We start from the raw sequence: 22,602 nt of genomic DNA, 5'->3' as shown, positions 1-22,602 counted from the left end.
CCCCTCGGTGTCCCCGATGTCCCCCCAGTGTCCCCAGTGTCCCCCCATTGTCCCCGATGTCCCCCCAGTGTCCCCAGTGTCCCCCCAGTGTCCCCAGTGTGTCCCCCCAGTGTCCCCAGTGTCCCCCCAGTGTCCCCAGTGTCCCCATTGTCCCCGATGTCCCCCCCAGTGTCCCCCCAGTGTCCCCGATGTCCCCCCAGTGTCCCCGATGTCCCCGGTGTCACCGTGTCGCACTCAGTGTCCCCCCACCATGTCTCCCTGACCCCCTCATTGTCCCCCATGTCCCCCCGTGTCCCCTCCTGTCCCTGCTGTCCCCCATGTCCCCTGGTGTCCCCTGTCACCACCCCTGTCCCCTCCTGTCCCCTGATGTCTCCTCGTGTCCCCAGTGTCCCTCGATGCCCCTCGATATTCCTGGTGTCCCCAATGTCCCCTCTGTCCCCGATGTCCCCATCCGTGTCCCCGATGTCCCCTCTGTCCCTCCTGTCCCCACTGTCCCTGATGTCCCCATCCATGTCCCTGATGTCCTCTCTGTCCCCTCCCTCTCCCCTCTGTCCTCGATGTCCCCCTGTCCCTGCTGTGTCCCTGGTGTCCCCACTGTCCCCTGTCCCCACTGTCCCCTGTCCCCCTGACCCCACTGTCCCCACTGTCCCCTGTGTCCCCTGTGTCCCCATCGGTGTCCCCTGTGTCCCATCCTTGTCCCCACTGTCCCCTGTGTCCCCATTGCTGTCCCCTGTCCCCATTGGTGTCCCATGGGTGTCCCCAGTGTCCCCATCGGTGTCCCCTCTGTCCCCATCGGTGTCCCCATGGGTGTCCCCATGGGTGTCCCATGGGTGTCCCATGGGTGTCCCCTCTGTCCCCATGGGTGTCCCCATGGGTGTCCCCTGTGTCCCCATTGGTGTCCCCATTGCTGTCCCCTATGTCCCATTGGTGTCCCCTGTGTCCCATGGGTGTCCCCATGGGTGTCCCCATGGGTGTCCCCATGGGTGTCCCCATTGCTGTCCCCATTGCTGTCCCCTGTGTCCCATTGCTGTCCCCTGTGTCCCATTGGTGTCCCCTGTGTCCCATGGGTGTCCCCATTGGTGTCCCATGGGTGTCCCCTGTGTCCCATGGGTGTCCCCATCGGTGTCCCCATGGGTGTCCCCATGGGTGTCCCCATCGGTGTCCCCATGGGTGTCCCATGGGTGTCCCCTGTGTCCCATGGGTGTCCCATGGGTGTCCCCATGGGTGTCCCCTGTGTCCCAATGGGTGTCCCCATCGGTGTCCCCTGTCCCCATGGGTGTCCCCATGGGTGTCCCCTGTGTCCCTGCTGTGTCCCCATGGGTGTCCCCTGTGTCCCATGGGTGTCCCCTGTGTCCCCATGGGTGTCCCCATGGGTGTCCCCATGGGTGTCCCCTGTGTCCCTGCTGTGTCCCCATGGGTGTCCCATGGGTGTCCCCATTGGTGTCCCATTGGTGTCCCCTGTGTCCCATGGGTGTCCCATGGGTGTCCCCTGTGTCCCATGGGTGTCCCATGGGTGTCCCCATTGGTGTCCCATGGGTGTCCCATGGGTGTCCCCATTGGTGTCCCATGGGTGTCCCCAGACGGGGCTGCGGAAGTTTCTGGACTATGTTCAGCACGGCTCGGCTGAGAAGGTGGCGCGGCTGCTGGAGCGGGGGCTGGACCCCAACTACCACGACTCGGACTCGGGGGGTGAGACCCCAAAAACACCCCAAAAACACCCCAAAAATACCCCCAAAACACCCCAAAACACCCCGAAAATACCCCAAACACCCCAAAAACACCCCAAAAACACCCCAAAAATACCCCAAACACCCCAAAAACACCCCAAAAACACCCCGAACACCCCAAAATAACCCAAAAACACCCCAAAACACCCCGAAAATACCCCAAACACCCCCAAAACACCCCGAAACACCCCAAAAATATCCCCAAAACACCCCAAAACACCCCAAAATATCCCAAAAATATCCCCAAAACACCCCAAAAACACCCTGAAACACCCCAAAAACCCCCCCAAAATACCCCAAACACCCCAAAAACACCCCGAAACACCCCAAAAATATCCCAAAATATCCCAAAATATCCCAAAATACCCCAAAATAACCCAAAAATACCCCCAAAATATCCCCAAAATATCCCAAAACATCCCAAAACTACCCCGAAAATATCCCCAAAACACTCCAGAATACTCCAAATCATCCCAAAATACCCCAGAATACCCCAAAGTACCCCCAATCCCCCCAATGTCCCCAAATGTCCCAAATCCCCCAAATTCCCCAATGTCCCCAAATTCCCCAATGTTCACAATGATGTCCCTAATCCCCTCCACTGTCCCCATTGTCCCCATCGCTGTCCCCAATGTTGTCCCCGCTGTCCCCATTGTCCCCAATGTTGTCCCCATGGCTGTCCCCATTGTCCCCATGGCTGTCCCCACTGTCCCCATTGTCCCCATTGTCCCCACTGTTGTCCCCATTGTCCCCATGGCTGTCCCCATTGTCCCCATGGCTGTCCCCATTGTCCCCATCGCTGTCCCCATGGCTGTCCCCATTGTCCCCATCGCTGTCCCCACTGTCCCCATTGTCCCCAATGTTGTCCCCATGGCTGTCCCCACTGTCCCCAATGTTGTCCCCACTGTTGTCCCCCCTGTCCCCATGGCTGTCCCCATGGCTGTCCCCATGGCTGTCCCCATTGTCCCCATGGCTGTCCCCATTGTCCCCGCTGTCCCCATGGCTGTGCGGTGTCACAGAGACTCCCCTGACGCTGGCGGCTCAGCGCGAGGGCCCGGCTGAGGTTGAGATCATTCGCCTGCTCTGCCTGGGCGGGGCTCACCTGGATTTCCGTGCCCGCGACGGCGCCACCGCCCTGCACCGGGCAGTGTGCACCAGGAGATACCCCGCCCTGCTGGTGAGCACACCTGGGCACACCTGGGGGCACCTGGATACACCTGGGGGCACCTGGGACACCTGGGGATACACCTGGGCACACCTGGGGGCACCTGGGGATACACCTGGGCACACCTGGGAACACCTGGGCACACCTGGGCACACCTGGATACACCTGGGGATACACCTGGGCACACCTGGGGACACCTGGGCACACCTGGGGACACCTGGGCACACCTGGGGATACACCTGGGCACACCTGGGGACACCTGGGGACAGGGGTGCACTGGGCAGTGTGCACCAGGAGATACCCGGCTCTGCTGGTGAGCACACCTGGGCACACCTGGGCACACCTGGGGGCACCTGGGGATACCTGGGGATACACCTGGGCACACCTCGATACACCTACATACACCTGGGGATACACCTGGGGACAGGGGTGCACCGGGCAGTGTGCACCAGGAGATACCCCGCCCTGCTGGTGAGCACACCTGGACACACCTGGGGGCACCTGGGGGCACCTGGGAACACCTGGGGATACACCTGGGCACACCTGGGCACACCTGGGCACACCTGGGGGCACCTGGGGGCACCTGGGGACACACCTGGGACACACCTGGGCACACCTGGGGACACACCTGGGACACACCTGGGCACACCTGGGGACACACCTGGGGACACCTGGGAACACCTGGGCACACCTGGGGACACACCTGGGACACACCTGGGCACACCTGGGGACACCTGGGGACACCTGGGGATACACCTGGGCACACCTGGGGACACCTGGGGACACCTGGGGGCACCTGGGCACACCTGGATACACCTACATACACCTGGGGATACACCTGGGCACACCTGGGGGCACGTGGGGATACCTGGGCACACCTGGGGATACACCTGGGGGCACCTGGGACACCTGGGGACACCTGGGGATACCTGGGGATACCAGGGGACAGGGATGCACTGGGCAGTGTGCACCAGGAGATACCCGGCCCTGCTGGTGAGCACACCTGGGCACACCTGGATACACCTGGGCACACCTGGGGATACACCTGGGCACACCTGTATACACCTGGGCACACCTGGGGGCACCTGGGGATACACCTGGGGGCACCTGGGACACCTGGGCACACCTGGATACACCTACATACACCTGGCACACCTGGATACACCTGGGGGCACCTGGATACACCTAGGCACACCCGTGGGCACACACATGGGCACACCTGGGGGCACCTGGGCACAACTGGGCACACCTGGGCACATACCTGGATACACCTGGGGGCACCTGGATACACCTGGGCACAACTACGGGCACCAGGGCACACACCTGGGGGCACCAGGGGACAGCTGGGGATACCTGGATACACCTGGGCTCATACCTGGGCACACCTGGGAATACACCTGGGGACACCCACAGGACACCCAGAAAGTGTGGGTGTCATGGGGGGCTCTGGGCGTGTCCCAGGTGTGTCCCAGGTGTGTCCCAGGTGTGTCCCCTCCCCTCCCTGCAGGCACTGCTGGGCGGGTCCCCAAACAAAGGGACAAGAGGGGGTGACACCTTGTGGGTGCCATGGGGGGTGGGGGGTCTGGGCGTGTCCCAGGTGTGTGCCCAGGTGTGTCCCCAGGTGTGACAGGTGTGTGTCCCCCCCCCCCGCAGGCGCTGCTGGGCCTGGGCGGGTCCCCAAACAAAGGGACAAGAGGGGGTGACACCTTCTGGGTGCCATGGGGGGTGGGGGGGTCTGGGCGTGTCCCAGGTGTGTCCCCAGGTGTGTCCCCAGGTGTGACAGGTGTGTCCCCCCCCCGCAGGCGCTGCTGGACCTGGGCGGGTCCCCGAACTACAAAGACCGGCGGGGCCTGACCCCCCTGTACCACACGGCCATGGTGGGCGGGGACCCGCGGTGCTGCGAGCTCCTGCTCTACAACCGCGCCCACATCGGCACCGCCGACGAGAACGGCTGGCAGGAGATCCACCAGGTGTGTCACCTGTCACCTGTGTCACCTGTGTGTCACCTGTCACCTGTGTCACCTGTCACCTGTGTCACTGTGTCACCTGTGTGTCACTGTGTCCCCATCACCCATCCCTGTGTCACCTGTGTCGCTCCTGCTCTACAACCGCGCCCACATCGGCACGGCCGACGAGAACGGCTGGCAGGAGATCCACCAGGTGTGTCACCTGTGTCACCTGTGTCACCTGTGTGTCACTGTGTCCCCATCACCCATCCCTGTGTCACCTGTGTCGCTCCTGCTCTACAACCGCGCCCACATCGGCACCGCCGACGAGAACGGCTGGCAGGAGATCCACCAGGTGTGTCACTGTGTCACCTGTGTGTCACCTGTGTCACCTGTGTGTCACCTGTGTGTCCCTGTGTGTCACTGTGTCCCCATCACCCATCCCTGTGTCACCTGTGTCGCTCCTGCTCTACAACCGCGCCCACATCGGCACGGCCGACGAGAACGGCTGGCAGGAGATCCACCAGGTGTGTCACCTGTGTCACCTGTGTGTCACCTGTCACCTGTCACCTGTGTGTCACCTGTGTCACCTGTGTGTCACTGTGTCCCCATCACCCATCCCTGTGTCACCTGTGTCGCTCCTGCTCTACAACCGCGCCCACATCGGCACGGCCGACGAGAACGGCTGGCAGGAGATCCACCAGGTGTGTCACCTGTGTCACCTGTGTCACCTGTCACCTGTGTGTCACCTGTGTCACCTGTCACCTGTGTCACCTGTGTCACCTGTGTGTCACCTGTGTCACCTGTGTGTCACTGTGTCCCCATCACCCATCCCTGTGTCACTGTGTCACTGTGTCACTGTGTCACTGTGTCACCTGTGTCACTGTGTCACCTGTGTCACCTGTCATTGTCACCTGTGTCACCTGTGTGACATCAGCACGGCTGATGAGAACGGCTGGCAGGAGATCCACCAGGTGTGTCACCTGTGTCACCTGTGTCACCTGTCACCTGTGTGTCACTGTGTCCCCATCACCCATCCCTGTGTCACCTGTGTCGCTCCTGCTCTACAACCGCGCCCACATCGGCACCGCCGACGAGAACGGCTGGCAGGAGATCCACCAGGTGTGTCACCTGTCACCTGTGTGTCACTGTGTCACCTGTCACCTGTGTCACCTGTGTGTCACCTGTGTCACCTGTGTGTCACTGTGTCCCCATCACCCATCCCTGTGTCACCTGTGTCGCTCCTGCTCTACAACCGCGCCCACATCGGCACGGCCGACGAGAACGGCTGGCAGGAGATCCACCAGGTGTGTCACCTGTCACCTGTGTCACCTGTCACCTGTGTGTCACTGTGTCCCCATCACCCATCCCTGTGTCACCTGTGTCGCTCCTGCTCTACAACCGCGCCCACATCGGCACCGCCGACGAGAACGGCTGGCAGGAGATCCACCAGGTGTGTCACCTGTGTCACCTGTGTGTCACCTGTGTGTCACCTGTGTCACCTGTGTCACCTGTGTCACCTGTGTCACCTGTGTCACCTGTCACCTGTGTGTCCCTGTGTCCCCATCACCCATCCCTGTGTCACCTGTGTCGCTCCTGCTCTACAACCGCGCCCACATCGGCACGGCCGACGAGAACGGCTGGCAGGAGATCCACCAGGTGTGTCACCTGTGTCACCTGTGTGTCACCTGTGTCACCTGTGTGTCACTGTGTCCCCATCACCCATCCCTGTGTCACCTGTGTCACCTGTGTCACCTGTGTGTCACCTGTGTCACCTGTGTGTCACTGTGTCCCCATCACCCATCCCTGTGTCACCTGTGTCACCTGTGTCACCTGTGTGTCACCTGTGTCACCTGTGTGTCACCTGTGTGTCACTGTGTCCCCATCACCCATCCCTGTGTCACTGTGTCACCTGTGTCACTGTGTCACCTGTGTCACCTGTGTCACCTGTGTGTCACCTGTGTGACATCGGCACGGCCGACGAGAACGGCTGGCAGGAGATCCACCAGGTGTGTCACTGTGTCACCTGTCACCTGTGTCACCTGTGTGTCACCTGTGTCACTGTGTCCCCATCACCCATCCCTGTGTCATTGTGTCACCTGTGTCACCTGTCACCTGTGTGTCACCTGTCATTGTCACCTGTGTCACCTGTGTGACATCGGCACGGCCGACGAGAACGGCTGGCAGGAGATCCACCAGGTGTGTCACCTGTCACCTGTGTCACCTGTGTGTCACCTGTGTGTCACTGTGTCCCCATCACCCATCCCTGTGTCACTGTGTCACTGTGTCACTGTGTCACCTGTGTCACTGTGTCACCTGTGTCACCTGTGTCACCTGTCATTGTCACCTGTGTCACCTGTGTGACATCAGCACGGCTGATGAGAACGGCTGGCAGGATATCCACCAGGTGTGTCACTGTGTCACCTGTGTGTCACCTGTGTCACCTGTGTGTCACCTGTGTGTCACTGTGTCCCCATCACCCATCCCTGTGTCACCTGTGTCGCTCCTGCTCTACAACCGCGCCCACATCGGCACCGCCGACGAGAACGGCTGGCAGGAGATCCACCAGGTGTGTCACCTGTCACCTGTGTGTCACCTGTGTCACCTGTGTGTCACTGTGTCCCCATCACCCATCCCTGTGTCACTGTGTCACCTGTGTGTCACCTGTGTCACCTGTGTGTCACTGTGTCCCCATCACCCATCCCTGTGTCATTGTGTCACCTGTGTCACCTGTGTCACCTGTCATTGTCACCTGTGTCACCTGTGTGACATCGGCACGGCCGACGAGAACGGCTGGCAGGAGATCCACCAGGTACGTCACCTGTGGCACCTGTGGCACCTGTGTCACCTGTCACCTGTGGCACCTGTGGCACCTGTGTCATCTGTGTCACCTGTGTCATTGTCACCTGTGTCACCTGTGTCACCTGTCGCCTGTGTCACCTGTGTCACTGTGTCACTGTGTCACCTGTGTCAGCTGTGTCACCTGTGTCATTGTCACCTGTGTGACATCAGCACGGCTGATGAGAACGGCTGGCAGGAGATCCACCAGGTGTGTCACCTGTGTCACCTGTGTCACCTGTCACCTGTGGCACCTGTGTCACCTGTGTCATCTGTGTCACCTGTGTCATTGTCGCCTGTGTCACCTGTGTCACCTGTCACCTGTGTCATTGTCACCTGTGTCATCGTGTGACATCGGCACGGCCGACGAGAACGGCTGGCAGGAGATCCAGCGGGTGACACCTGGCACATTGTCACCTGTGTGACATCATCATCCCAGTCCCTGCTGTCCCCAATTGTCCCCAATATCCCCTAAATGTCCCCAAATCCTCTCGGTGTCCCCGGTGTCCCCAATCCCCCCATCCCCCTGATGTCCCCAATGTCCCCAATGTCCCCTCGATGTCCCCATTGTCCCCATGCTGTCCCCAATGTCCCCTGTCCCCCCGATGTCCCCGATGTCCCCAGTGTCCCCCAATGTCCCCAATGTCCCCCCGCTGTCCCCTGCTCCCTCGATGTCCCCAATGTCCCTGCTGTCCCCAATGTCCCCGACGATGTCCCCAATGCCCCCAATCCCCCCCAATGTCCCCATTGTCCCCATGCTGTCCCCAATGTCCCCTGTCCCCCCGATGTTCCCGACGTCCCCAGTGTCCCCAATGTCCCCTCGATGTCCCCACTGTCCCCTGTCCCCCCGCTGTCCCCCAATGTCCCCAATGTCCCCTGTCCCCGCGCTGTCCCCGATGCCCCTTGTCCCCCTGCTGTCCCCGATGTCCCCGCTGCCCCCAATGTCCCCCCGATGTCCCCGATGTCGCCAATGTCCCCGATGTCCCCCCAATGTCCCCAATGTCCCCGATGTCCCCTGTCCCCCCGCTGTCCCCTGTCCCCTCGATGTCCCCAATGTTCCCCAGATGTCCCTGCTGTCCCCGCTGTCCCCTGTCCCCCCGCTGTCCCCTGTCCCCCCAATGTCCCCAATGTCCCCAATGTCCCCAATGTCCCCTGTCCCCCCGCTGTCCCCGATGCCCCTTGTCCCCCTGCTGTCCCCGATGTCGGCAATGTCCCCGATGTCCCCGCTGTCCCCCCGATGTCCCTGCTGTCCCCTGTCCCCCTGCTGTCCCCTGTCCCCTCCATGTCCCCGATGTCCCCGCTGTCCCCGATGTCCCCGCTGTCCCCCAATGTCCCCAATGTCCCCCCGATGTCCCCGATGTCCCCAATGTCCCCGATGTCCCCTGTCCCCCCAATGTCCCTGATGTCCCCCCGCTGTCCCCCCGATGTCCCTGCTGTCCCCTCAATGTCCCCGCTGTCCCCAATGTCCCAATGTCCCCAATGTCGCCACTGTCCCCAATGTCCCCCCAATGTCCCCGCTGTCCCCAGGCGTGCCAGCACGGTCACTCGCAGCACTTGGAGCATTTGCTGTTCTACGGCGCCGAGGCGGCCGCGCAGAACGCGTCAGGAAACACCGCCCTGCACATCTGTGCCCTCTACAACAAGGTGACACCTGGGGACACCTGGGGACACCTGGGGACACCTGGGGACACCTGGGGACACTGGGGACAGTGGGGACACTGGGGACACCTGGGGGACACCTGGGGACACTGGGGACAGTGGGGACATTGGGGACACAGAACGCGTCAGGAAACACCGCCCTGCACATCTGTGCCCTCTACAACAAGGTGACACCTGGGGACACCTGGGGACACCTGGGGACACCTGGGGGACACCTGGGGACACCTGGGGACACTGGGGACACTGGGGACATTGGGGACAGTGGGGACACTGGGGACAGTGGGGACACAGAACGCGTCAGGAAACACCGCCCTGCACATCTGTGCCCTCTACAACAAGGTGACACCTGGGGACACCTGGGGGACACCTGGGGACACCTGGGGACACCTGGGGACACTGGGGACAGTGGGGACAGTGGGGACACAGAACGCGTCAGGAAACACCGCCCTGCACATCTGTGCCCTCTACAACAAGGTGACACCTGGGGACACTGGGGACAGTGGGGACACTGGGGACAGTGGGGACATGAAGGATCGGTGACACTGGGGACAGCGGTGGCACACAAAGGTGACATTGGGGGCACACAGGTGACACACAGGTGACACTGGGGGGACAGCGGTGGCACACAGGTAACACACAGGTGACACTGGGGGGACAGTGGTGGCACACAGGTGACACACAGGTGACACTGGGGGGACACAGGTGACACACAGGTGACACTGGGGGGACAGCGGTGGCACACAGGTGACACACGGGTGACACTGGGGACAGCGGTGGCACACAAAGGTGACACTGGGGGCACACAGGTGACACACAGGTGACATTGGGGAGACAGCGGTGGCACACAGGTGGCACACAGGTGACATTGGGGCACACAGGTGACACACAGGTGACACTGGGGGGACAGCGGTGGCACACAGGTGGCACACAGGTGACATTGGGGGCACACAGGTGACACATAGGTGACATTGGGACAGCGGTGGCACACAGGTGGCACACAGGTGACATCGGTGTCCCCGTGTCCCCAGGAGAGCTGTGCCCGCATCCTCCTGTACCGCGGGGCCAACAAGGAGGTGAAGAACAACAGCGGGCAGACCCCGTTCCAGGTGACACTGGGGACACTGGGGACACTGGGGACACTGGGACACTGGGGACACTGGGGACACTGGGGGGGACACTGGGGGGACACTGGGGGGATTGGGGACACTGGTGGGAACACTGGGGGGACACTGGGGGGACACTGGGGGGACATTGGGGGGATTGGGGACACTGGGGGGACACTGGGGACACTGGGGGGACACTGGGGGGACATTGGGGGGGATTGGGGACACTGGGGACACTGCGGAGGGGTGACCTCCCGTGTGAGTGTCCCCTGTGTCCCCTCTCTGTCCCTGTGCCCCCTCTGTCCCCGTGTCCCCTCTGTCCCTGTGTCCCCTCTCTGTCCCCTCTGTCTCTGTGTCCCTGTGTCCCCTCTCTGTCCCCTCTCTGTCCCTGTGTCCCCTCTCTGTCCCTCTGTCCCTGTGTCCCCTCCTGTCCCTGTCCCCTCTCTGTCCCCTCTCTGTCCCCTCTGTCCCCTCTCTGTCCCTGTCCCCTCTGTCCCTCTGTCCCCTCTCTGTCCCTGTCCCCTCTGTCCCTGTGTCCCCTCTCTGTCCCTGTCCCCTCTGTCCCCGTGTCCCCTCTCTGTCCCCGTGTCCCCTCTCTGTCCCTGTCCCCTCTCTGTCCCCTCTCTGTCCCCTCTGTCCCCTCTCTGTCCCTGTCCCCTCTGTCCCCGTGTCCCCTCTCTGTCCCCTCTGTCCCCTCTCTGTCCTGTGTCCCCTCTCTGTCCCCGTGTCCCCTCTCTGTCCCTGTGTCCCCTCTCTGTCCCTGTGTCCCCTCTCTGTCCCCTCTGTCCCCTCTCTGTCCCCGTGTCCCCTCTCTGTCCCCGTGTCCCCTCTCTGTCCCCTCTGTCCCCTCTCTGTCCCTGTGTCCCCTCTCTGTCCCCGTGTCCCCTCTCTGTCCCCTCTGTCCCCTCTCTGTCCCTGTCCCCTCTGTCCCTGTGTCCCCTCTCTGTCCCTGTGTCCCCTCTCTGTCCCTGTCCCCTCTGTCCCCTCTCTGTCCCTCTGTCCCCGTGTCCCCTCCCGAAGGTCGCCGTCATCGCCGGGAATTTCGAGCTGGGGGAGCTCATCAAGAACCACCGGGACAGCGACGTGGGTGAGCGAGGGGACACTGGGGACACTGGGGACACTGGGGACAATGGGGACACTGGGGGGGGACACTGGGGGACACTGGGGGGACACTGGGGACACTGGGGACACTGGGGGGACACTGGGGACACTGGGGACACTGGGGGGGGGACACTGGGGGACACTGGGGGGACACTGGGGACACTGGGGACACTGGGGGACACTGGGGACACTGGGGACACTGGGACACTGGGGGGACACTGGGGACACTGGGGGGACACTGGGGACACTGGGGACACTGGGGACACTGGGGACACTGGGGACACTGGGGGGACACTGGGGACACTGGGGACACTGGGGACACTGGGGACACTGGGGGGACACTGGGGGGACACTGGGGACACTGGGGGGACACTGGGGGGACACTGGGGACACTGGGAGACACTGGGGGGACACTGGGGACACTGGGGACACTGGGGGGACACTGGGGACACTGGGGACACTGGGGACACTGGGACACTGGGGGGACACTGGGGACACTGGGGACACTGGGGACACTGGGGACACTGGGGACACTGGGGGGACACTGGGGACACTGGGGACACTGGGGACACTGGGGGACACTGGGGGACACTGGGGACACTGGGGACACTGGGGACACTGGGGACACTGGGGACACTGGGGGGGGCACTGGGGACACTGGGGGGGACACTGGGGACACTGGGGGGACACTGGGGACACTGGGGGGGACACTGGGGACACTGGGGGGACACTGGGGACACTGGGGACACTGGGGGGACACTGGGGACACTGGGGACACTGGGGACACTGGGGGGGCACTGGGGGGACACTGGGGGGGACACTGGGGGACACTGGGGGACACTGGGGACCACTGGGGACACTGGGGACACTGGGGGACACTGGGACACTGGGGGACACTGGGGGGACACTGGGGACACTGGGGACACTGGGGACACTGGGGACACTGGGGGGACACTGGGGGGACACTGGGGACACTGGGGGGACACTGGGGGGACACTGGGGGGCACTGGGGACACTGGGGGGACACTGGGGACACTGGGGACACTGGGGGGGACACTGGGGACACTGGGGGGACACTGGGGGACACTGGGGGGACACTGGGGACACTGGGGACACTGGGGACACTGGGGGGACACTGGGGGACACTGGGGGACACTGGGGACACTGGGGGGACACTGGGGACACTGGGACACTGGGGGGGACACTGGGGACACTGGGGGGACACTGGGGACACTGGGGACACTGGGGGGGCACTGGGGGACACTGGGGGACCTGGGGACACTGGGGACACTGGGGGACACTGGGGACACTGGGGGGACACTGGGGGGCACTGGGGACACTGGGGGGGACAGGGGGCCGGGGGGCAATGGGAGGAATTTGGGGGGTCCTGCTCTTTGTTCCCCCAGACCCCCCCAAACCCCCCCTGACGCCCCCCCAGTGCCGTTCCAGGAGAGCCCCCAGACCCTCCCAGACCCCCAAATCCCCCCCAGCCCCCCTGACGCCCCCCCAGTGCCGTTCCAGGAGAGCCCCCAGACCCCCCCAACCCCCCCCCCAGACCCCCCCAGACCCCCCCAGCCCCCCTGACGCCCCCCCAGTGCCGTTCCAGGAGAGCCCCCAGTTCGCCGGGCGCCGCCGGGAGCCCTCCGGGGGCTGCCCCTCCCCCCCCAGCGCCTCCTCCGGGCCAACAGCGACACCGGGGGGGGGGCCCTGCCCGAGTGGGTCCTGAGGGGTCCCCCCGGAGCCCCCCCAGCCCCCGACCCCCATCCGGGACCCTGCGCAGCTCCAGCTCCCCCCGGGGGGCTCGGGCTCGCTCCCCCTCCCGGGGGCGGCACCCGGAGGAGCCGAGGAGGCAACCGAGGGGCAGGCCCAGGTATGGGGGGCACCTGGGGGGTGAAATTTGGGGGGTCTGGGGGGGATTTGGGGGGGTTTGGGGGCTGGGACCCCCGGAGGAACCGAGGGGCAGGCCCAGGTATGGGGGGCACCTGGGGGGGTGAAATTTGGGGGGTCTGGGGGGATTTGGGGGGGTTTGGGGGGCTGGGACCCCCGGAGGAACCGAGGGGCAGGCCCAGGTATGGGGGGGGCACCTGGGGGGGGTGAAATTTGGGGGGTCTGGGGGGCTGGGATCCCCGGAGGAACCGAGGGCAGGCCCAGGTATGGGGGCACCTGGGGGGTGAAATTTGGGGGGTCTGGGGGGATTTGGGGGGGTTTGGGGGGCTGGGACCCCCGGAGGAGCCGAGGGGCAGGCCCAGGTATGGGGGGAGGGGCACCTGGGAGCACCTGGGGGTGAAATTTGGGGGGTCTGGGGGGCTGGGACCCCCGGAGGAGCCGAGGAGGCAACCGAGGGGCAGGCCCAGGTATGGGGGGCACCTGGGGGTGACATTTGGGGGGTCTGGGGGGGATTTGGGGGGGTTTGGGGGGCTGGGACCCCCGGAGGAGCCGAGGGGCAGGCCAGGTATGGGGGGGGGTACCTGGGGGGGGTGAAATTTGGGGGGTCTGGGGGGGTTTGGGGGGGGATTTTGGGGGTTTTAGAGGGATTTGGGGGGGTTCTGGATGGTTTGGGGGGGATTTGGGGGGCTGGGACCCCCGGAAAAGGCACCGGGAGGAGCCCCAGGGGCTGTTCAAGGTACGGGGGGCACCTGGGGAGGGTCTGGGGGCGATTTTGGATTTTTTTGGGGGGGTCTGGAGGGGATTCGGGGGATTGGGGGGAATTTGGGGGGGATTTGGGGGGGATTTGGGGGGAATTTGGGGGCTGGGACCCCTTGGAAGCAACCGAGGGGCGGCCCAGGTGGGGCGGGGGCACCTGGGGAGGATTTGGGGGGGATTTGGGGATTTTGGGGGGGTTTGGGGGGGATTTTGGGGGGCTGGGGGCTCTGAATTGGGGGCCGGGACCCCTTTTTGGGGGTCTGGGTGCCCCATTTGAGCCTCGGGGACCCCAAATTTGGGGCTTGGGGTGGGGGTCTCTGGGTCCGGGACCCCAATTTTGGGACCCCAGACCCGAATTTTGGGTCCCCAGACCCCATTTTGAGAACTCAGACCCCAAATTTGAGACCCCAGACCCAATTTGGGACCCCAGACCCCAATTTTGAGACCCCAGACCCCAATTTGGGACCCCAGACCCCCATTTTGGGACCCCAGACTCCAATTTGGATCTCCAGACCCCAATTTCGGGACTCCAGACCCCAATTTTGAGACCCCAGAACCCAAATTTGGGCCCCCAGACCCCGATTTTTTGACCCCAGACCCCAATTTTGACACCCCAGACCCCAATTTCGGGTTCCCAGACCCCGATTTGAGACCCCAGATCCCAATGTCGGGTCCCCAGACCCCAATTTTGGGTCCCCGGCCCCCCAATTTGCGACCCCAGACCCCAATTTCGGGACCCCAGACCCCAATTTTGAGACCCCAGACCCCAATTTTGGGTCCCCAGACCCAAATTTGAGACCCTAGACCCCAATTTTGGGATCTCAGACCCCAATTTTGGGACCCCAGACCCCAAATCGGGACCCTATACCCCAATTTTGGGATCTCAGACCCCGATTTGGATCCCCAGACCCCATTTTGAGACCCCAGACCCTAATCTCGGGACCCCAGACCCCAATTTTAGGACCCTGGACGCAATTTGGGACCCCAGACCCCAAATTTGAGACCCCAGACCCCAAATCGGGAGCCCAGACCCCAATTTTGGTTCCCAGACCCCAATTTTGACACCCCAGACCCCAATTTGGGACCCCAGGCTCCCATTTTGAGACCCCAGGCCCCAATTTTGAGACCCCAGACCCCAAATTTGAGACCCAGACCCCAATTTGGGATCCCAGACCCCAAATTTTGAGTCCCCAGACCCCAATTTCGGGTTCCTAGACCCCAGTTTGAGACCCCAGACCCCAAATCGGGTCCCCAGACCCCAATTTCGGGCCCCCAGACCCCAATTTCGAGTCCCCATTCCCCAATTTCCGGCCCCGAGACTCCAATTTCGGGCCCCCAGACCCCAATTTCGGGTCCCCAGACCCCATTTTGGGACCCCATTCCCCAATTTCTGGCCCCCAGACCCCAATTTTGGGACCCCAGACCCCAATTTCCGGCCCCCAGACCCCAATTTCGAGTCCCCATTCCCCAATTTCCGGCCCCCAGACCCCAATTTTGGACCCCATTCCCCAATTTCGGGACCCCAGACACCATTTTGAGACCCCATTCCCCAATTTTGGGACCCCATTCCCCAATTTCCGGCCCCAGACCCCAATTTCGGGCCCCCAGACCCAATTTTGGGACCCCAGACCCCAATTTCGAGTCCCCATTCCCCAATTTCCGGCCCCCAGACCCCAATTTCTGGCCCCCAGACCCCAATTTCGAGTCCCCATTCCCCAATTTCCGGCCCCCAGACCCCAATTTCGGGCCCCCAGACCCCAATTTCGAGTCCCCATTCCCCAATTTCTGGCCCCCAGACCCCAATTTCGAGTCCCCATTCCCAATTTCCGGCCCCAGACCCCAATTTCGGGCTCCCTTTGCCATCCCCGGGGGTCTCACCTCTGTCCCCACCCCCCCCCCTTTTTTTCCCCCCAGCTCCAGCGGCCTCAGCCGCGACCCCGGCCCGGGGGGGACCCCCGGGGGCACTTTGGGCTCTCGGGGGGTGAAGCGCAAACTTTACTCGGCCGTGCCGGGCCGGACCTTCCTGGCCGTGAGAGCGTACCAGGCCCAGGGCGAGGGCGAGCTCAGCCTCAGCAAGGGCGAGCGCATCAAGGGTGAGGAAAACACAAAATATCCCCAAAAATCCTCCCAAAAAATCCCAAAATATCCCCAAAAAATCCCAAAATTCCCGGGATGTTCCAGGCCCGGGGCGAGCTCAGCCTCAGCAAGGGCGAGCGCATCAAGGGTGAGGAAAACACAAAATATCCCCCAAAAATACCCAAAAAATATCCAAAATATCCCCAAAATCCCCCTAAAATATCCCAAAATATCCCCAAAATCCCCCCAAAATTCCCCCAAAAAATCCCAAAAAAATACCCAAAAATATCCTCAAAATATCCCCAAAAAATCCCAAAATTCCCGGATGTCCCCGGGCCCGGGGCGAGCTCAGCCTCAGCAAGGGCGAGCGCATCAAGGGGGAGGAAAACACAAAAAATCCAAAAAAATACCCCAAAAAAATCCCAAAAATATCCCCAAAAAATCCCAAAAAATCCCAAAAATATCCCCAAAAATCCCCCAAAATATCCCCCAAATCCCCCCAAAAAATCCCAAAAAATCCCCAAAAATTCCCCCAAAAAATCCAAAAATCCCCCAAAAATCCCCCAAAAATCCCCCCAAAATATCCCCAAAAAATCCCCAAAATTCCCCCAAAAATCCCAAAAAATCCCCCCCCAAAAAATCCCCAAAATATCCCCAAAATATCCCAAAAAAATCCCCCAAAATATCCCCAAAAAATAAAAAAAAAATCCCCCCAAAAATATCCCCCAAAATATCCCCAAAAAATCCCAAAATCCTCCAAAAAATTCCCCCAAAATATCCCCAAAAATCCCAAAATTCCCGGATGTTCCAGGCCGGGCGAGCTCAGCCTCAGCAAGGGCGAGCGCATCAAGGGGGAGGAAAACACAAAATATCCCAAAAAATCCCCGAAAAATATCCCCAAAATATCCCCAAAATCCCCCCAAAATTCCCTCAAAAAATCCCAAAAAATCCCCAAAAATCCCCCCAAAAAATCCCAAAAAATCCCCAAAAAAATCCCCCAAAAATCCCAAAAATCCCCCCAAAAATCCCAAAATATCCCAAAAAATCCCAAAAATATCCCCAAAAAATCCCAAAAATCCCCCCAAAATATCCCCAAAAAATCCCAGAATTCCCCAAAAATCCCAAAAAATCCCAAAAAAAATCCCCAAAAAATCCCCAAAAATCCCCCAAAAAAATCCCAAAAAATCCCCAAAAAAATCCCCAAAAAATCCCCAAAAATCCCCCAAAAAATCCCAAAATTCCCCAAAAAATCCCAAAATTCCCGGGATGTCCCCGGGCCCGGGCGAGCTCAGCCTCAGCAAGGGCGAGCTCATCAAGGGTGAGGAAAACACAAAAAATCCCCAAAAAATACCCAAAAATATCCCCAAAATATCCCCAAAATCCCCCAAAATTCCCCCAAAAAATCCCAAAAAAATCCCCAAAATTCCCCCAAAAATCCCAAAAAATCCCCCAAAAAATCCCCAAAAATCCCCAAAAATCCCCCCAAAATCCCCCCAAAAAATCCCCCAAAAAATCCCCAAAATCCCCAAAAAATCCCCAAAAATCCCCCAAAAAATCCCCCCAAAAATCCCCCAAAAAATCCCCAAAAAATCCCCAAAAAATCCCCAAAAATCCCCCAAAATATCCCCAAAATTCCCCCAAAAAATCCCAAAAATTCCCCCAAAAATCCCCCCAAAAATCCCCAAAAAATCCCAAAATTCCCGGGATGTTCCAGGCCCGGGGCGAGCTCAGCCTCAGCAAGGGCGAGCGCATCAAGGGTGAGGAAAACACAAAATATCCCCCAAAAATACCCCAAAAATATCCCAAAATATCCCCAAAATCCCCCTAAAATATCCCCAAAATATCCCCAAAATCCCCCCAAAATTCCCCCAAAAAATCCCAAAAAAATACCCAAAAAATATCCTCAAAATATCCCCAAAAAATCCCAAAATTCCCGGGATGTCCCGGGCCCGGGGCGAGCTCAGCCTCAGCAAGGCGAGCGCATCAAGGGGGAGGAAAACACAAAATATCCCCAAAAAATCCCCCAAAAATCCCCCCAAAAATGTCAAAATTCCCCCAAAATATCCCCAAAAAATCCCCCCAAAAAATCCCCAAAATTCCCCCAAAAATCCCAAAAAATCCCCCAAAAAATCCCCAAAAATCCCCCCAAAAAATCCCCAAAATTCCCCCAAAAATCCCAAAAATTCCCCCAAAAATCCCCCCAAAAATCCCCCCAAAAAATCCCAAAATTCCCGGGATGTTCCAGGCCCGGGGCGAGCTCAGCCTCAGCAAGGGCGAGCGCATCAAGGGGGAGGAAAACACAAAAAATCCAAAAAAATACCCAAAAAATATCCCAAAATCCCCCCAAAATTCCCCCAAAATATCCCCAAAAAATCCCAAAAATCCCCCCAAAAAATCCCAAAAAATCCCCAAAAAAATCCCCAAAAAATCCCAAAAATCCCCCCAAAAATCCCAAAAAAAATCCCCAAAAAATCCCCAAAAATCCCCCCAAAAAATCCCAAAAAATCCCAAAAAAAATCCCCAAAAATCCCCCAAAAAATCCCAAAAATCCCCCAAAAAATCCCAAAATTCCCCCAAAAAATCCCAAAATTCCCGGGATGTTCCAGGCCCGGGGCGAGCTCAGCCTCAGCAAGGGCGAGCGCATCAAGGGGGAGGAAAACGGACGGGAAAATACGGGAAAATAAATTTAAAAAATTGGAAAAAATAAAAAAAAAAAATCGGAAAAAAATCGGAAAAAATCAGAAAAAAAATCGAAAAAAATCAGAAAAAAAAATCGGAAAAAAATGAAAAAAAAAATCCGAAAAAAAATCGGAAAAAATGAAAAAAAAATCGGAAAAAAAGCGGGAAAAAAAATAGGAAAAAAATAGAAAAAAAAAAAAAAGAAAAAAAATCGGAAAAAAATCGGAAAAAATGGGAAAAAAATCGGAAAAAAAATCGGAAAAAAATCGGAAAAAATCGGAAAAAAATCGGAAAAAATCGGAAAAAAATGAAAAAAAAAATCGGGAAAAAAAATCGGAAAAAATCGGGAAAAAAAATCGGAAAAAATGGGGAAAAAATCCGAAAAAAATCCGAAAGAAATCGGAAAAAAAATCGGAAAAATATCGGAAAAAAATCGGAAAAAAATGAAAAAAAAATCCGAAAAAAAATCGGAAAAAATGAAAAAAAAATCGGAAAAAAAGCGGGAAAAAAAATAGGAAAAAAATAGAAAAAAAAAAAAAAGAAAAAAATCGGAAAAAATGAAAAAAATCGGGAAAAAAAAAGAAAAAAAATCGGAAAAAAATCGGAAAAAATCGGAAAAAAATCGGAAAAAATCGGAAAAAAATGAAAAAAAAAATCGGGAAAAAAAATCGGAAAAAATCGGGAAAAAAAATCGGAAAAAATGGGGAAAAAATCCGAAAAAAATCCGAAAGAAATCGGAAAAAAAAATCGGAAAAATATCGGAAAAAAATCGGAAAAAAATGAAAAAAAAATCGAAAAAAATCGGAAAAAAATGAAAAAAATCCGAAATAAATAGCAAAAAAATGAAAAAAAAAAAGGAAAAAAATCCGAAAAAATCCGAAAAAATTTAAAAAAAAGGAAAAAAAATCGGAAAAAATCCGAAAAAAATCCGAAAGAAATCCGAAAAAATGAAAAAAAAAAAAACGGAAAAAAAGAAAAAAAAAATGAAATAAAAATCCAGGAAAAATCGGAAAAATGAAAAAAAAAATCCGGAAAAAATCTGAAAAAAAATGAAAAAAAGAAGAGAGAAACCCGAAAAAAATCCGAAAATCCCGAAAATATGAAAAAAAAATCAGAAAAAAAAAAAAAACGAAAAAACAAATCCGAAAAAAATCCTTTAATAATCCCCCCAAAAATCCTGAAATAATAATTAAAAAAAACCAAAAAACTGAAAAGAATTCCCAAAAAAATCCTGAAATAATCCCAAAAAATCCCAAAAAATCCTGAAATAATCCCAAAAAAATCCTGGAATAATCCAAAAAAATCCCAAAAAAATCCCCCCAAGAATCCTGGGATTTCTCTTGACAAAAACCCGAAAAAAATCCCCAAAAAAACCCCCAAAAATCCCCACCGGAAATGCCCCAAACTGGCGAAAATTCGGGGCCTTTTTTGGGGGGGATTTCGGGGGGAATTTGGGGGAATTTTGGATTTTTGGGATTTTTGCGATTTCTGGGCGGGTTTTGGGGTCTCTGGGGGATTTTAGGGCGGATTTTTGGGGTGGTTTTGGGGTTTTTGGGGTGGTTTTGGGCGGATTTGGGGGATTTTGGGCTTATTTTGGGGTCCCCATGGGGATTTTGGGATTTTTGGGGTGGGTTTTGGGGTCTCGGGGTGGAATTTGGGGTTTTTGGGGTGGAATTTGGGGTCCCCGTGGGGATTTTGGGGTTTTTAGGGTGGATTTTGGGGCGGTTTCGGGGTTCCTATGGGGATTTGGGGGGTTTCGGGGTTTTTTTGGGCTGATTTTGGGTTTTTTTGGGGGGATTTTGGGGCAGTTTTGGGGTTTTTGGGGGCGGTTTTGGGGTTTTTGGGGCGGATTTTGGGATCTCGGGGTGGATTTGGGGGGTTTTGGGGTTATTTTGGGGTCCCCATGGGGATTTTGGGGCAGTTTTGGGGTTTTTGGGGGGGATTTTGGGGGGGATTTTGGGGCAGTTTTGGGGGTGGATTTTGGGGCAGTTTTGGGGTTTTTGGGGTGGATTTTGGGGCAGTTTTGGGGGTGGATTTTGGGGCAGTTTTGGGGTTTTTGGGGTGGATTTTGGGGCAGTTTGGGGTTTTTTGGGGTGTATTTTGTGTTTTTTTGGGTGTCTCTGATTTTTGGGGTCCCCGCAGTGCTGAGCGTGGGCGAGGGCGGATTTTGGGGTTTTTGGGGCGGATTTTGGGGCAGTTTTGGGGTTTTTGGGGCGGTTTTGGGTTTTTTGGGGCGGATTTTGTGGTCTCGGGGTGGATTTTGGGGTTTTGGGGGTGGATTTTGTGTTTTTTTGGGGCGTCTCTGATTTCTGGGGTCCCCGCAGTGCTGAGCGTGGGCGAGGGCGGATTTTGGCTTTTTTGGGGGGGATTTTGGGGATGGATTTTGGGGCAGTTTTGGGGGGTTTTGGGGCGGATTTTGCGGTTTTTTGGGGTGGATTTTGTGTTTTTTTGGGGGGGTCTCTGATTTTCGGGGTCCCCGCAGTGCTGAGCGTGGGCGAGGGCGGATTTTGGGGTTTTTTGGGGTGGATTTTGGGGTCTCGGGGTGGATTTTGGAGCGGATTTTGGGGCAGTTTTGGGTTTTTTGGGGTGGATTTTGTGTTTTTTGGGGCGTGTCTGATTTTTGGGGTCCCCGCAGTGCTGAGCGTGGGCGAGGGCGGATTTTGGGGTGGATTTTGGGGTTTTTTGGGGTGGATTTGGGGGGTTTGGGGGCGGATTTTGGGGTCTCGGGGTGGATTTTGGGGTAGTTTTGGAGTTTTTGGGGCGGATTTTGGGGTTTTTGGGGTGTATTTTGTGTTTTTTGGGGGGTCTCTGATTTTCGGGGTCCCCGCAGTGCTGAGCGTGGGCGAGGGCGGATTTTGGGAGGGGCAGGCCCGGGGCAGGGTCGGGTGGTTCCCGGCCGAGTGCGTGGAGGAGGTGCCGCCCCGGACCCCCGAGGGAAAAACAGGTACCCCAAAATTCCCACCCCCAAAATACCCCCCGGACCCCCAAAAATACCCCCCGGACCCCAAAAATACCCCCCGGACCCCAAAATTCCCACCCCAAAAATACCCCCCGGACCCCAAAATTCCCACCCCCAAAATACCCCCCGGACCCCAAAATACCCCCCAGGGATCCCGAAAATACCCCCAGGGACCCTAAAAATACCCTCAGGGACCCCAAATATACCCCCCGGACCCCAAAAATACCCCCAGGGATCCCGAAAATACCCCGGGACCCCAAAAATTCCCCCCGGACCCCAAAAATACCCCAGGGACCCCGAAAATACCCCCAGGGACCTCAAAATACCCCCAGGGATCCCAAAAATACCCCCGGACCCCAAAAATACCCCAGGGACCCCAAAATACCCCCCGGACCCCAAAAATACCCCCCGGACCCCAAAAACAACCCCAGGGACCCCCAAAAATCACCCAGGGACCCCAAAATTCCCCCCAGGACCCCAAAAATACCCCCCGGACCCCAAAAATACCCCCGGGACCCCCAAAAATTCCCCCCGGACCCCAAAAATACCCCAGGGACCCCGAAAATACCCCCCGGACCCCAAAAATACCCCAGTGAGCCCAAAAATACCCAGGGACCCCCCAAAAATACCCCCCAGGGACCTCAAAATACCCCCAGGGATCCCAAAAATACCCCCGGACCCCAAAAATACCCCAGGGACCCCAAAA

The 22,602-nt window shown here is 57.9% G+C and overlaps 1 protein-coding gene across 1 annotated transcript in view; it reads left to right on the top strand.

The window, feature by feature from the left end:
* Nucleotides 1-22,602, top strand: part of LOC148217477 (SH3 and multiple ankyrin repeat domains protein 1-like) — a gene marked incomplete at its 3' end in the record, with an annotated part of 40,763 nt that overhangs the window by 4,648 nt on the left and 13,513 nt on the right. The window contains 11 exon segments of the mRNA XM_088158596.1: nucleotides 1,581-1,689; nucleotides 2,747-2,904; nucleotides 4,695-4,862; nucleotides 9,204-9,320; nucleotides 10,364-10,441; nucleotides 11,459-11,525; nucleotides 13,135-13,208; nucleotides 13,211-13,280; nucleotides 13,283-13,409; nucleotides 16,097-16,275; nucleotides 21,768-21,881. Of these exon segments, the coding sequence (XP_088014722.1) occupies nucleotides 1,581-1,689; nucleotides 2,747-2,904; nucleotides 4,695-4,862; nucleotides 9,204-9,320; nucleotides 10,364-10,441; nucleotides 11,459-11,525; nucleotides 13,135-13,208; nucleotides 13,211-13,280; nucleotides 13,283-13,409; nucleotides 16,097-16,275; nucleotides 21,768-21,881 (1,261 nt within the window).

The sequence above is a fragment of the Sturnus vulgaris genome, unplaced genomic scaffold (genome assembly GCF_052056855.1).
Source record: "Sturnus vulgaris isolate bStuVul1 unplaced genomic scaffold, bStuVul1.hap1 Scaffold_821, whole genome shotgun sequence".
NCBI classification, from domain to species: Eukaryota; Metazoa; Chordata; class Aves; order Passeriformes; family Sturnidae; genus Sturnus; species Sturnus vulgaris.
This window is presented reverse-complemented; position numbering and strand designations above follow the sequence as displayed.